The sequence below is a fragment of the Haematobia irritans genome, chromosome 4 (assembly GCF_050003625.1).
Source record: "Haematobia irritans isolate KBUSLIRL chromosome 4, ASM5000362v1, whole genome shotgun sequence".
Lineage (NCBI taxonomy): Eukaryota > Metazoa > Arthropoda > Insecta > Diptera > Muscidae > Haematobia > Haematobia irritans.
The window spans coordinates 2,679,839-2,695,703 of NC_134400.1; the positions used below are offsets into that span (position 1 = coordinate 2,679,839).

General features: G+C 33.1%; 3 protein-coding genes across 3 annotated transcripts in view; 1 reads left to right on the top strand and 2 right to left on the bottom strand.

Annotated features, from left to right (window-relative positions):
* Positions 1 to 15,865, top strand: part of RhoGAP71E (Rho GTPase activating protein at 71E) — a 60,883-nt gene that overhangs the window by 42,609 nt on the left and 2,409 nt on the right. The window contains exons 6-7 of the mRNA XM_075303430.1: positions 14,850 to 15,001; positions 15,698 to 15,839. Coding sequence (XP_075159545.1) covers positions 14,850 to 15,001; positions 15,698 to 15,839 — 294 coding nt within the window. The remainder of the gene's footprint in view (positions 1 to 14,849; positions 15,002 to 15,697; positions 15,840 to 15,865) is intronic.
* Positions 899 to 2,154, bottom strand: LOC142234954 (phosducin-like protein 1). Its single transcript, XM_075306160.1, has 2 exons — positions 1,944 to 2,154; positions 899 to 1,863 (listed from the first exon to the last, which is right to left on the bottom strand). Exons 1-2 carry the CDS (start codon positions 2,061 to 2,063, stop codon positions 1,153 to 1,155), a joined length of 831 nt encoding a protein of 276 aa, XP_075162275.1. The 5' UTR covers positions 2,064 to 2,154; the 3' UTR covers positions 899 to 1,152.
* LOC142234803 (phosducin-like protein 1) lies at positions 5,661 to 6,911 on the bottom strand. Its single transcript, XM_075305992.1, has 2 exons — positions 6,706 to 6,911; positions 5,661 to 6,625 (listed from the first exon to the last, which is right to left on the bottom strand). Exons 1-2 carry the CDS (start codon positions 6,823 to 6,825, stop codon positions 5,915 to 5,917), a joined length of 831 nt encoding a protein of 276 aa, XP_075162107.1. The 5' UTR covers positions 6,826 to 6,911; the 3' UTR covers positions 5,661 to 5,914.

Genomic DNA, 15,865 nt, shown 5'->3' on the forward strand with positions numbered 1-15,865 from the left:
ATTGTACTCCTAGTGCAAAATTTCAACCAAATTGGGGTAAAACTCTGGCTTCTGGGACCGTATTAGTCCATATCGGGCGAAAGATATATATGGGAGCTTTATCTAAATCTGAACCAATTTCAATAAAATTTGGCACACTTGACTATAGTACTAATTGTTTTTCTTGTGCAAAATTTTAAGCAAATTAGGGTAAAACTCCTGCTTCTGGGGCCATATCTAAATCTGAACCGATTTCTTACAAAATCAATAGGGTTCTATTCTGAGCCAAAACACATACTTTTTTTTGCCAAATTTGAAGTCGATTGGACTAAAATGCGACCTAGAATTTGATTACAAAAATGTGTTCATCGACAGACGGACATGTCTATATCGACTCAGGAGGCCACCCTGAGCATTTTTGCCAAAGACACCATGTGCCTATCTCGTCTCCTTCTGGGGGTTGCAAACATATGCACTAACTTATAATACCCTGTTCCACAGTGTGGAGCAGGGTATAAATAAAGATTGCAGACTGGCAAGCGATTTCGAAAAATCTTGGGGAAACCAAGAACAACCAACAATTTTAGGGGGAAAATCAAAGTGGAAGGTGAAGGGAAACCCAGAACATACTCGTATGATCATAGTAATACCAGCTTATGTTTTAGAATGAAGTAGTCCGAAATCAGCGATATGGTCTATTAAAATGACTACAGTTTTATTATCTGTTCTTTCTAACATCTCATTTTATATCTATATCTAAACGAGACCTCAACTAAAGATCACCCTCTCAGCGTACTATTACACGCACAATCATTGTATTACAAAATGTCAGGCAGCAAATAAATCGCTCTCCACATTAATTTTAGAATCTTCACCAAGAAAGGAGACCACAGAAATAGGAAAACACTTTAACAAACACTTTTAACATCATAAAAAATACGACATTTATTGTATATTTTTGTCATTTAAATAAATATATTTATATCTATCGTACTTATCACTATATATTGAAGTAAACAAAGCAGAAGATTATTCTCGGCAATAGAATTCTAGGGGACAGAGATTATCAACTGATGCAAGCACAAAATAGAAAACAACTGCTATGTGAATAAACAGGTTTTCCTATATAAATGCATTTTCTATATAAATAAGTAAAGTGCCCCAATCTGCTAGCTACTGTTGTAAGTTATACAAATTTTTGTCCACTAAAATACCATTTTCAATCAAGAAACTTTCCACGTCTGAGGCAAAAAAATCGTCTGATAAATCGTCTGTAACACGAACAAAATTTCCAATAACCGCCTGGGCTTTGTACACAAGAAGAGCGGGTAGACCTTTTTTGCGAAAATCCCTACTCATCCCAGCTACCGAACTGCATATTTTTGCAAATTTAACAGTAGGATATTCCATCGCTAAGGTATCCAAGCATTTGTTCAAAGTGCCACAGGCTGAGAGAGATTTGTCAAAGATGTGTATGATTATGGTGGTGTGTTTATTCTCCTTTTCCACACAATTCAAGAATTCTATATGCGAAGTTAAAAGCAAAACTTTTCCAAAATGTTGACTATGACCACATTGGCGCAACATTTCAGTCATTCGTTGCTTTTGGAATTGCTGCAAAAAATCCTCGGACATAAGCTCTGCAAATTCTGCATCCAATTCTTCTTGTTTCTTGCGTTCCTCCTCTTCTTGAGCAGTGGCTGTGGTCATTGTCAGTTTTTTGGCCAATTCAATTCTCTGTCGCTCACTTTCTTCCCGACGTTCAGCTTGCAATTGCTTGAATCTCTGCCAGTCTTCAACAACACCTTTTGGACCAGTGTTTGAGGCTGAACGGTATCCAGCAGCTGATGGAGGAGGTGGACAGACATCCGGATCAATAAAGGCCTATATTCGAACCAAATCGGTTTTTAGTGCATATACTTTAGTATTTTGTTATTATTGCTCGAGAAAATGTGTACACTTACTTGTGGCCCTTGTTTGGATGGTCCTCTATTTCCATCCTCGTCTGGTTCATCTTCACCCTCACTGCTACTACAGTAGTATTCTAATTTTTCACCAAGTAGTTTATCCTCCAATGTAGCCATTTTCAAGAAATTATTCTCACTGAATTTATGCTATCTCTTGCTAATTGAATTTACTCTTAAGAGGGAAGGGGTGTTCTGCACAACATACCAAATTCAAAGGCGTTCAACCGTTCTATAAGTGGGTGCAATTGAAAACAGCTGTTTATAATCGAATGCAGAGTAGAGATTCGCGAAAGGAATAAACATGCGATAAATGCTTAAATTCAACACGATTTCAAAGGTATGCACCACTATCGAAAATGGTGCTACCCATAAAGACTATTTTGGGTGTTATTATAGATTTTTCCATTTTTCTCCTACATGAAAACGACTAAAATGATAGATAGAAATTGAAAAATTGAACCGTTTAAAAAACATACATTTAAAAAAGAAACATGCAACCCCTTTTGCTTTTGGGTTTATATATACGGGTGGATCGAAAAAATTTATATATCTGATTTCAGCAAAAAAAGAAAAAAAGTGAAATAAATTTTGAAATGTATTATACCTTTAAATTTTACGAATTTTTTAAATTTAATTTTAAACTAACGGATGTTTGCTGAAACAACTACATGCTATTGATTTCCCTTTTAAGGTGAGTACTAAGTTCAAGTTTAGCCGCTAAAGGGAAAACTAAATCAGTAAAAAAGGCAAGTTATAATGAAATCTGCAACAAATATGTATAATGTTATGCCTTTTTATACCCTTCACCACTACTGTGGTACAGGGTATAATAAGTTTGTGCATTTGTATGTAACGCCAAGAAGGAGTAATCATAGACCAACCTTTTAGTATACGGATCGGCTTAGAATTAAATTCTGAGTCGATTTAGCGATGTCCGTCTGTCTGTCTGTCCGTCTGTCTGTCCGTCTCCTCAAATTCCGTACATCCGAATATTTTATGAGTCTCGAAAAACTTGCAAAATATCAGCAAAATCGGTTCAGATTTCGATATAGCTCCCATATATAGCTTTCGCCCGATTTACACTCATTTGCCCACAGAGGCCAATTTTTTGCTCCGATTTAGTTGAAATTTTGCATAGAGTGTAGAATTAGCGTTGTAACTATGCGTGCCAAATTTGCTTGAAATCGGTTCAGATTTGGATATATCTCCCACACAACTCTCGGTAGCGGAGATGTTCGTAAGAGCTGCATACCAGGCTTAAAGGCGGAAATTGCGCTACCGAGAGTTGTGTCAGACGTTGTTATCGTTTGTTTACAATTTGCTCAAAAAAGAAATACAGACATGGCAAAACTGTGTCATTTTGGTTTTTAAATACTATCCGAAGAGTTTCCAAAATTGATTTTTGCATAGTCCAGCTGTGTAATACTTGCATATTCCTAAATAACCCATTCTCTACCGATGTCCACCTGAGAGGACATGAGTTTGAGGGTCGATGCTTGTAAGCTTTATTTAATATTTTTTTTGGAGTATATTCTTCTAATATTAATTTACCAGTTGTATATAGTAAAGCATGGGTTTAGTCAATTTTATGCAAGTTTATATCTATGGAAAGGTAAAATTCCCATTTTATATCACTTTTTTAGACCTGGTCACACTGATCCTATCCTCCTTATCATTAACCGGTTCCTAATAGGGCGGTCATTTCATTCTTTGTCCTATAATGTAATAATAAGATTTTTTTTAATTACTCATAATTCATATTTAAATGAAGAAACCTTTTGTCTGTTGTGGATAAGTTTTATATTTGTTATTATAAATAGCTGTAAGAGAAATTATTTAATTTGAATTAACTATATGGTGAATTACTATGTTTAAGAATATACATACATAGGGTGTATAAGTAAGAGACCGATAATAAATGTTAGAAGGAAAAAAACAACAACAATGCAAAACTTTATTCCTCCAAAATATTATACAAACCTTTTTTAAGTTCATTTTTTCTGGAATTGGGGATAAGTAATTATTTATTGGCAGGTGCAGTTACAAAAAGTTTTCCCCTCACAGACGGGAAAACCTTTCACGGATTTTTTAGAGGAATCTTTCTTATTTCCAAAACAAGTAAGAAAAGTCTAAAGTCGGGTGGGGCCGACTATATTATACCCTGCACCACTTTGTAGATCTACATTTTCGATAACATATCACATCCGTCAAATGTGTTGGGGGCTATATATAAAGGTTTGTCCCAAATACTTACATTTAAATATCACTCGATCCGGACAGAATTTGATAGACTTCTAAAAAGCTAATGCACTAGGGTGGAACACAATGTTAGTAAAAAAATATGGGAAACATTTAAATCTGAAGCAATTTTAAGGAAACTTCGGAAAAGTTTATTTATGATTTATCGCTCGATATATATGTATTAGATGTTTAGGAAAATTAGAGCCATTTTTACAACTTTTCGACTAAGCAGTGGCGATTTTACAAGGAAAATGTTGGTATTTTGACCATTTTTGTCGAAATCAGAAAAAACATATATATGGGAGCTATATCTAAATCTGAACCAAATTTGACACGCATAGCTACAATGCTAATTCTACTCCCTGTGCAAAATTTCAACTAAATCGGAGTTAAAAATTGGCCTCTGTGGTCATATGAGTGTAAATCGGGCGAAAGCTATATATGGGAGCTATATCTAAATCTGAACCGAATTCAACCAAATTTGGCACGCATAGCTACAATGCTAATTCTACTCCGTGTACAAAATTTCAATTAAATCGGAGTAAAAGATTGGCCAAATTGGTCATACACTACTAATTGTACTCCTAGTGCAAAATTTCAACCAAATTGGGGTAAAACTCTGGCTTCTGGGACCGTATTAGTCCATATCGGGCGAAAGATATATATGGGAGCTTTATCTAAATCTGAACCAATTTCAATAAAATTTGGCACACTTGACTATAGTACTAATTGTTTTTCTTGTGCAAAATTTTAAGCAAATTAGGGTAAAACTCCTGCTTCTGGGGCCATATCTAAATCTGAACCGATTTCTTACAAAATCAATAGGGTTCTATTCTGAGCCAAAACACATACTTTTTTTTGCCAAATTTGAAGTCGATTGGACTAAAATGCGACCTAGAATTTGATTACAAAAATGTGTTCATCGACAGACGGACATGTCTATATCGACTCAGGAGGCCACCCTGAGCATTTTTGCCAAAGACACCATGTGCCTATCTCGTCTCCTTCTGGGGGTTGCAAACATATGCACTAACTTATAATACCCTGTTCCACAGTGTGGAGCAGGGTATAAATAAAGATTGCAGACTGGCAAGCGATTTCGAAAAATCTTGGGGAAACCAAGAACAACCAACAATTTTAGGGGGAAAATCAAAGTGGAAGGTGAAGGGAAACCCAGAACATACTCGTATGATCATAGTAATACCAGCTTATGTTTTAGAATGAAGTAGTCCGAAATCAGCGATATGGTCTATTAAAATGACTACAGTTTTATTATCTGTTCTTTCTAACATCTCATTTTATATCTATATCTAAACGAGACCTCAACTAAAGATCACCCTCTCAGCGTACTATTACACGCACAATCATTGTATTACAAAATGTCAGGCAGCAAATAAATCGCTCTCCACATTAATTTTAGAATCTTCACCAAGAAAGGAGACCACAGAAATAGGAAAACACTTTAACAAACACTTTTAACATCATAAAAAATACGACATTTATTGTATATTTTTGTCATTTAAATAAATATATTTATATCTATCGTACTTATCACTATATATTGAAGTAAACAAAGCAGAAGATTATTCTCGGCAATAGAATTCTAGGGGACAGAGATTATCAACTGATGCAAGCACAAAATAGAAAACAACTGCTATGTGAATAAACAGGTTTTCCTATATAAATGCATTTTCTATATAAATAAGTAAAGTGCCCCAATCTGCTAGCTACTGTTGTAAGTTATACAAATTTTTGTCCACTAAAATACCATTTTCAATCAAGAAACTTTCCACGTCTGAGGCAAAAAAATCGTCTGATAAATCGTCTGTAACACGAACAAAATTTCCAATAACCGCCTGGGCTTTGTACACAAGAAGAGCGGGTAGACCTTTTTTGCGAAAATCCCTACTCATCCCAGCTACCGAACTGCATATTTTTGCAAATTTAACAGTAGGATATTCCATCGCTAAGGTATCCAAGCATTTGTTCAAAGTGCCACAGGCTGAGAGAGATTTGTCAAAGATGTGTATGATTATGGTGGTGTGTTTATTCTCCTTTTCCACACAATTCAAGAATTCTATATGCGAAGTTAAAAGCAAAACTTTTCCAAAATGTTGACTATGACCACATTGGCGCAACATTTCAGTCATTCGTTGCTTTTGGAATTGCTGCAAAAAATCCTCGGACATAAGCTCTGCAAATTCTGCATCCAATTCTTCTTGTTTCTTACGTTCCTCCTCTTCTTGAGCAGTGGCTGTGGTCATTGTCAGTTTTTTGGCCAATTCAATTCTCTGTCGCTCACTTTCTTCCCGACGTTCAGCTTGCAATTGCTTGAATCTCTGCCAGTCTTCAACAACACCTTTTGGACCAGTGTTTGAGGCTGAACGGTATCCAGCAGCTGATGGAGGAGGTGGACAGACATCCGGATCAATAAAGGCCTATATTCGAACCAAATCGGTTTTTAGTGCATATACTTTAGTATTTTGTTATTATTGCTCGAGAAAATGTGTACACTTACTTGTGGCCCTTGTTTGGATGGTCCTCTATTTCCATCCTCGTCTGGTTCATCTTCACCCTCACTGCTACTACAGTAGTATTCTAATTTTTCACCAAGTAGTTTATCCTCCAATGTAGCCATTTTCAAGAAATTATTCTCACTGAATTTATGCTATCTCTTGCTAATTGAATTTACTCTTAAGAGGGAAGGGGTGTTCTGCACAACATACCAAATTCAAAGGCGTTCAACCGTTCTATAAGTGGGTGCAATTGAAAACAGCTGTTTATAATCGAATGCAGAGTAGAGATTCGCGAAAGGAATAACCATGCGATAAATGCTTAAATTCAACACGATTTCAAAGGTATGCACCACTATCGAAAATGGTGCTACCCATAAAGACTATTTTGGGTGTTATTATAGATTTTTCCATTTTTCTCCTACATGAAAACGACTAAAATGATAGATAGAAATTGAAAAATTGAACCGTTTAAAAAACATACATTTAAAAAAGAAACATGCAACCCCTTTTGCTTTTGGGTTTATATATACGGGTGGATCGAAAAAATTTATATATCTGATTTCAGCAAAAAAAGAAAAAAAGTGAAATAAATTTTGAAATGTATTATACCTTTAAATTTTACGAATTTTTTAAATTTAATTTTAAACTAACGGATGTTTGCTGAAACAACTACATGCTATTGATTTCCCTTTTAAGGTGAGTACTAAGTTCAAGTTTAGCCGCTAAAGGGAAAACTAAATCAGTAAAAAAGGCAAGTTATAATGAAATCTGCAACAAATATGTATAATGTTATGCCTTTTTATACCCTTCACCACTACTGTGGTACAGGGTATAATAAGTTTGTGCATTTGTATGTAACGCCAAGAAGGAGTAATCATAGACCAACCTTTTAGTATACGGATCGGCTTAGAATTAAATTCTGAGTCGATTTAGCGATGTCCGTCTGTCTGTCTGTCCGTCTCCTCAAATTCCGTACATCCGAATATTTTATGAGTCTCGAAAAACTTGCAAAATATCAGCAAAATCGGTTCAGATTTCGATATAGCTCCCATATATAGCTTTCGCCCGATTTACACTCATTTGCCCACAGAGGCCAATTTTTTGCTCCGATTTAGTTGAAATTTTGCATAGAGTGTAGAATTAGCGTTGTAACTATGCGTGCCAAATTTGCTTGAAATCGGTTCAGATTTGGATATATCTCCCACACAACTCTCGGTAGCGGAGATGTTCGTAAGAGCTGCATACCAGGCTTAAAGGCGGAAATTGCGCTACCGAGAGTTGTGTCAGACGTTGTTATCGTTTGTTTACAATTTGCTCAAAAAAGAAATACAGACATGGCAAAACTGTGTCATTTTGGTTTTTAAATACTATCCGAAGAGTTTCCAAAATTGATTTTTGCATAGTCCAGCTGTGTAATACTTGCATATTCCTAAATAACCCATTCTCTACCGATGTCCACCTGAGAGGACATGAGTTTGAGGGTCGATGCTTGTAAGCTTTATTTAATATTTTTTTTGGAGTATATTCTTCTAATATTAATTTACCAGTTGTATATAGTAAAGCATGGGTTTAGTCAATTTTATGCAAGTTTATATCTATGGAAAGGTAAAATTCCCATTTTATATCACTTTTTTAGACCTGGTCACACTGATCCTATCCTCCTTATCATTAACCGGTTCCTAATAGGGCGGTCATTTGGGATCGAATTTTTAAATTAGCCTTTTTTTGGATTTTCGATTTTCAGTTTGATTATTGCTAAAGACCGAAGCTCTCTGAGGAGAACCAGAGACATGAAAAATGTCCGGATAATTGTCTTCCACTAGTAATATTATGTTACTGGTTTTAATACTAGCAAAGTATTCTTGTATATACTTACTATTATAATTATTATAATTTTTTTAGTGTTAACACGAGTAAAACGCTGGAACTCAAAAGCTGACAGAGAAGGGATGGTCGCGATATTTCGCCAATTTTATGAGGAGAAGTATTGCAACTATACAACGGCGAGGGCGAAATACACAAGCCTCCGGTCGGCCATTGCACGCTTTTTAAGAGATGGCCATGAAGATGAGGTGCGTGTCAAATGGTGGCCGGAGGCTGACTTTTTAATAAAATGGTGAAGAAGCGGCGACCAAAATTGGATGGGAAAAAAGAGATAAATTATAAAGAAAAATATTATAGAACCATTTAAAAAATAAGGCCCTAAAGGCCAAATATGGGGAGCCAGATTCCGATGCGAAATGAGTAAGTGTAGTGATTTTTGGAATATATGTAAATATAGAACCCATCCCACATTCCTAACTTTTAATTAGTATGTTAGTTGTAGTTGACGAGCAGACGATGTTATGTTTTTTTATGTTTATTTATATTATTGTATAAAAAAATATGTATTTCAAGATAGTAATTGTACTTTATTCTTGAAGTTGTTGTTCTCTGTAATTTGAGAGAAACGTCTTTTCAAAAGAAAATACTTCGGATGTAGGATTTGGCAGGATCTTACAGCCCATTTTGTTTAAAACAAAAAACGTAATTGTCTTCCACTAGTAACATTATAAATTATTAATAGTGTTACTGGTTTTAATATTAGTAAGGTATTTGGTAGTTACTTATTATTATAATTATTATTAGTGTTAACACGAGATAAAACACTGGAACTCAATCTGGCTTTCATTAGGAAACTAAGGAAATCTCCAGCTTAAGTTAATTTTTTCCAGGTCCACAGTAGTCTAAAGTCATGTCCTCTATAATGGACACTGGTTACTAAAGGTTGCAAAATATATACAACCGTTTGAATAGTACTAGACAAAAAATGTTAAAAAGCTTTAAGTAATCACGTTTGCTAATTCAGCAGTATTTGTTTGCTATTTCAGCAGAGAAAAATGTTTGCTGTTTCAACTAACGGATGTTTGCTGAAACAACTACATGCTATTGATTTCCCTTTTAAGGTGAGTACTAAGTTCAAGTTTAGCCGCTAAAGGGAAAACTAAATCAGTAAAAAAGGCAAGTTATAATGAAATCTGCAACAAATATGTATAATGTTATGCCTTTTTCTTACTGATTTAGTTTTCACTTTAGCGATTTTAGCGGCTAAACTCGAACTTAGTACCCACCTTTAAGGTGGGTATTAAGTTCGAGTTTAGCCGCTAAAATCGCCATTTTTTCACGATTACTTTTCTTTAATAATCTATTTTAAGGAATGTAAACATTGTGAAAATTTGCTGCTATTCCCCATCAAGCTTTAATAAAATCTGCAACAAATATGTATAATTTTATGCCTTTTTTTTTACTGATTTAGTTTTCACTTTAGCGGCTAAACTCGAACTTAATACCCACCTTTACGGAAAACAACCTTTTAGCAAACTTGTGAATAAGAAATTTTTTATTGTACATAAGAATTTTTATTCACAATTTTTCTGCATGTACCCGAACATCTTTTAGATTTCGTTGTAGCGAAGTCCATACATACTATTTATAGAGTATATAGCATATCATTTTGTATACTAGTGTAACAACGTGTGTTGTGTGTCCACCGAACTATAAAAAACATAAATTATGTTACGATCAGAATAAATTCAACACATTATATACTACATGAATATTATGGGAACATTTATCAAAGAATAGACAAGTTATTTGAAAAATATTCAATAACAAATTAAAAATGTTCCAATAAATCTGTCCTATAAAATTGATTAAATATTTGCTATAAATTATAATGATGGCAAAGAGCCATCGATATCAATTTATGTATTGATGAAAGAAAGTAAATTAAAATACTGGAAGTGCACAGGAATGTGACAAACATTATTGGTACATATACATGGGGTCTTCAATCTCAGTTACAGACAAACACCAAAAACATTTTTCAGTCGTGAGCCTAGTAATAAGATCACGTTTTCGCACGAAAAACTATTATACTCCATATAAAAAACGTTAGCGCGGAATAAATGCGAAATCTTTGTTTTGAGCATTTTAAAGCACATATTTATACAACCCTGGATTTTTCGCACGAAAAAATAGGCAGGCATATTATTTCGCATAAATAATGTAATATCCATGGGTTTGGGATCTTATATACGGAGATAGATGAAGATATTCGTTTTTCGCAGAAACGATTTCAGTAGGTTTAGAGGTTTAACACATTAACGCCCAAAATGAAACTGCCGGATAAAACTTGATATTATGGATTTTTATTAACTCAGACATATGAAAAACGATTTATTGAAAATTTATCGAACGAATTTATATGGCAAAGTAGGCTTGAAAGATTTCTTTAACTTTTTGTATATGGGGAATAAAAAACTGACACTTTTTAGAAAAAAGCTTGTGCTCATGTGGGGACATTGGGCAGATTAAGTATGAAAAAATCTCCATTAAGGTGGGTATTAAGTTCGAGTTTAGCCGCTAAAAACGTCATTTTTTCACGATTACTTTTCATTAATAATCCATTTTAAGGAATACAAACTTTGTGAACATTTGCTTTGGGCTTTTCCGCTTTTCCCCATCAAGTTATAATAAAATTTGCAACAAATATGTATAATTTCATGCATTTTTCTTACTGATTTAGTTTTCACTTTAGCTATTTTAGCGGCTAAACTCGAACTTAATACTCACCTTTACCTGGTACCACAATTTTAAAATTTTTATTACAATAAACTTAACAGTTTTATCTACACTCATAGAAAAAAGTCTGCTAAAAACAGCAGTCGACGTCTGCTGTTATATTTTTGTACTTCAGGGCCTAATGAACAGCAATTTATAAAATTTTAGGTTATAAATTTTTCCCCAAAGCATATTTAAGAACCAAAAGTAGTTTTTGGTATATTTTTGCACTGTAATATACTTACAAGCTCCTAAATACGATCAGCAAACATTTTGTTTGCTGTTATGTCTCAATTCTATAAATATTCAGATTTTTGGTCAAATACTATAGATGTTCATAAAATATTGTTTTAATGATATTAGGATAGCTCCTAAGTTGACATTTTTATTTGTTTTAGCCAAAATAAAACATGTTTTAGTGTAATCGAGCTTAAAAAATAGCAGAAAATGTTTGCTATTTCAGCAAACAGTGACTGCTGTCCCTTTTTCAGCAGACTTTCTGACGATTTAGCAGATTTTTCTGCTGTCCCTACTAACAAATTTCTTTGGGTGTACATACAATGGAGATATTATAGATTAGAGAAATCGGTAAATCGTTTGTTTAAAAATTTCTGTTATTTTGCTATTAAAGAAAATATTTTATATGGAATTTCGTATTTTTTCTTTAGGGGAATTTCGTATTTTTTCTTTTTCTGTATAAAAATTAAGATTGCCTCAAAAAATTAAGATGGCTTCAAATGTCCTCGCAATGATCAATTTGAATACGAATCTGCGTGAATTATCCTTCCAAATCCCAACTCATTGAACAATTGAACTGCTTCCAAACACTGCGGTCTGTCGTTCTCTGTCATTAGTAATTGACATTGTATTCCTATTTTGTTTGCCGCCTGTGTCAACTAGTCGTCATTTGCACGACACAACTATGAGCTAATTATTTGTGTATTGCTCGACATATTTTTTCATTCAGCACTGGTATCGTTTCAAGATCAGAGTATATAGGCATTCTCATTCGTAACACAAATAGAAATGTATGGTATAACATGGATGTTGGTTCTCTAGTAGTGGTTGTGCTGGTAACGATGAGGATGATAATGATGATGATGGTGTTTAGAATTGCTCGGCCGGCCGGGAACTTAGTATGATGATGTACAATTAACAAAAACAATTCTTGTCTGGTTTCTTCACATGTTATGGCCCCTAGCCAAATTTCAAATGGTTGGGTTAAACAATTAATAAAATCGGATCTCTTTGCTCTGTGAAGTCGGACGCAGTCGTTGGTGATCTGTCAAGTGTGCTTGTTGTCCCTAAATACAAGAATATTACGTAATTCACTAAGAGAAATCCAAAATGAATCCCAACAAGAAAAAACCTAGAATTCGCAATAGGCCGCGTAATAAAGCAAATCGCCTAAAGGCTCTGGAGAATGGAGAAAATATAAGTGAGGTGCATAAAAATTCAAATGTAACCGATGACGGTAGTGATGATGACGAAATGCCTGGTCTAGAAGAAGATGTTCAAGAGAAAAAAGTTGAAATTGTCCCGCCAGAAGATCCCATATTAGTAATTCAGCGTCTACTAAGAGAGAGAATTTTGAAGAATCAACAAAAAACGGCTGCCTCTAAAAATTCTGCAGAGATATCTAATAAAACTCCAGAAGCATTGAAAGATGTGAAAGCTGTGTCACCAGCTCCATCAAATACAAACAAATCTAAAACGGAAGCTCTAAAGGCCAGTGCTTCTTCAACAAATCAAAAACTGCCTAAAACTGAATCTACAAAAGTCGCAAAAGCCAATTCAGCCTCAGGACTTCAAAAATCTTCAAAACCAAAAGAGAAAAATACTGAAAAGAGTTCATTTGTGGAGAATCTTCAAAAGAAAATGGAGGCCATGTTGGCTAGTGGTAAGTAATCAATATGTGTGTGTGTGAGTATGTAAGAGAGCGTGAAAGAGAAAGTTGTTTGTTTTACATAAACAAAGAGAGAGAGAGAGATAGATGAAATAGTTTTCAAATAAATAAAAGCGACAATTGAAAATCCAATAAAATGTGCAAAAATATTTTTGTTATTTTTTTTAATCTAAACCTCTGGAAGGAAACGGTCCAATGTATGAATTTACAAAGTATTCTTGCCTCAAATGTATTTCTAAAATATTTAAAAAATAACAGAAAAAGTATAAGTACATAAGTACATTAAAGTTGGGTATTAAGTTCAATTTTATCCGCTAAAATCGCCATTTTGTCACGATTACTTTTCTTTAAAAATTCATTTTAAATAATAAAAACTTTATAAAAAGTTGCTTTGGGCTATTCCGCTATTCCCCATCAAGTTATATTAATATTTGAATAAATAGGTGCAGGTTTTTACTTCTTTTAATTTAATTTTTTTTTTCGATTTTAGCGGCTAAACTCGAACTTAGTACTTACCTTAAGAGTGAAAATTTAGATCTAAAATTTAAGGTTTATAAACAGAAACCAATTTAACAGTGATTTATAAAACTTTTACTTTTAGAATCAAAGTTAAAGTAAACTTTAACCCACTTCTGTCGTATAAATTCCACTGATACACTTTCAATAAATTGTTTTGAATTTAGGCTTTTTTAGCAGATGTGCCTGCAAATATTTTTTTTAATCCTACCCTTTAACCGAGACTTCTCAGTTAATACAAGTAAATTAATTTAAATGCACAAGACATTATTTTTATTTTATTATTTTTACAAGACATATTTTATTGTGTTACAATAGCCCCTAGATTGTCTTTTATGTTTATTGCAGCCATGCTTAAACATTTTTAGGGCAATCGAGTTTAACTGACAAAGTTTGCCATATTAAGAAACCCATTAATTCAAACAATTAATGGGTTTGAATGTTTGAAAAACAAAATTACACTCATATTTTTTTTTGAGTGTAATTTTGTTTTTCAAAAATTCAAACCCATTAATTGTCCTTTTTTTAAACTGGTTTTTAAATTCATGCCACAAATATAAAATGCACTCATAGAGAAAAGTTTGCTAAAAACAGCAGTCGATGTCTGCTTTTGGTATATTTTTGCACTGTAATATACTTACAAGCTCCTAAATACGATCAGCAAACATTTTGTTTGCTGTTATGCCTCAATTCGATAAATATTCAGTTTTTTTGTCAAATACTTTAGATATTCATAAAATATTGTTTTAATTATGTTAGGATAGCTCCTAAGTTGACATTTATATTTGTTTTAGCCAAAATAAAACATGTTTTAGTTTAATCGAGCTTCAAAAATAGCAGGTAATGTTTGCTATTTCAGCAAACAGTGACTGCTGTCCTTTTTTCAGCAGACTTTCTGCTGTGTTAACATACTTTTCTGCTGTCCCTACTAACAAATTTCTTTGGGTGTGAGTTTAAAACCTTTACTATAGCTAGCATACACTGAAATTGTTAAATATATAAAGATCACATTAATAATATTTTTCATCAATATTTTTTCCCCACATTTTCCATTTGCATATTATTAAATTGGATCTTCAATTTCTCTAACAATTTTTTGTAACAATTTCATATTACCTTCAGGAGACGCTGATTTAGAGAATAACTTGATGCAGAACCTAAAGAAACTCTTAGATGGTGAAGCACCTACTGATATCGTATCCAGTGATGATGAAGAAGAATATCTCGAATACATTTACAAGCCTCGAAAATATTTTCTTACTGGATTATGTAATGTGAGTTTAATTTTTCCAATAGATATTTTGGTTTACAATTCATTTACTTTTCTTTAAATTATTAATTTCGAAGGTAACGTTTTATTATAGTGTTTGGGATCACTGAGTGTAGTATATATAGAATTTTGACAAAATTTTCTATAGAAATAAAATTTTGACAAAATTTTCTATAGAAATAATATTTTGACAAAATTTTCTATAGAAATAAAATTTTGACAAAATTTTCTACAGAAATAAAATTTTGACAAAATTTTCTATAGAAATAAAATTTTGACAAAATTTTCTATAGAAATAAAATTTTGACAAAATTTTCTATAGAAATAATTTTTTGACAAAATTTTCTATAGAAATAATTTTTTGACAAAATTTTCTATAGAAATCAGTTTTTGACAAAATTTTCTATAGAAATAAAATTTTGACAAAATTTTCTACAGAAATAAAATTTTGATGTAATTTTGTATAGAAATGAAATTTTTACAAAATGTTCTATAGAAATAAAATTTTGACAACGCTTAAAGTTCCCCAATATATTTTGTTACTGATTTCCATAAAGAAGTTTTAAAATAATGATCTACTTATCGAATTAATCAAAGAAACCTCTAAATCTTAATTATTTAATGAAAAGTCGTGAAAATTTGCTTATGTTCGCTTCTTATGTCGTTGTATTTTAATTAAAGGATTCTTGCTTTTTTCCAGCTATGCAAAATTGATTTGTGCAAACGACCATCAATTGAATGTGCAAAATGCCATAATTCATATTACTGCAGTGTTGGACATATGAAAAATGATGTGGAACATCGTCCATTATGCTCTGCCTTGCAACAAGTGGCAGCTAATGGTAAGATATGCAATGAACATCCATCC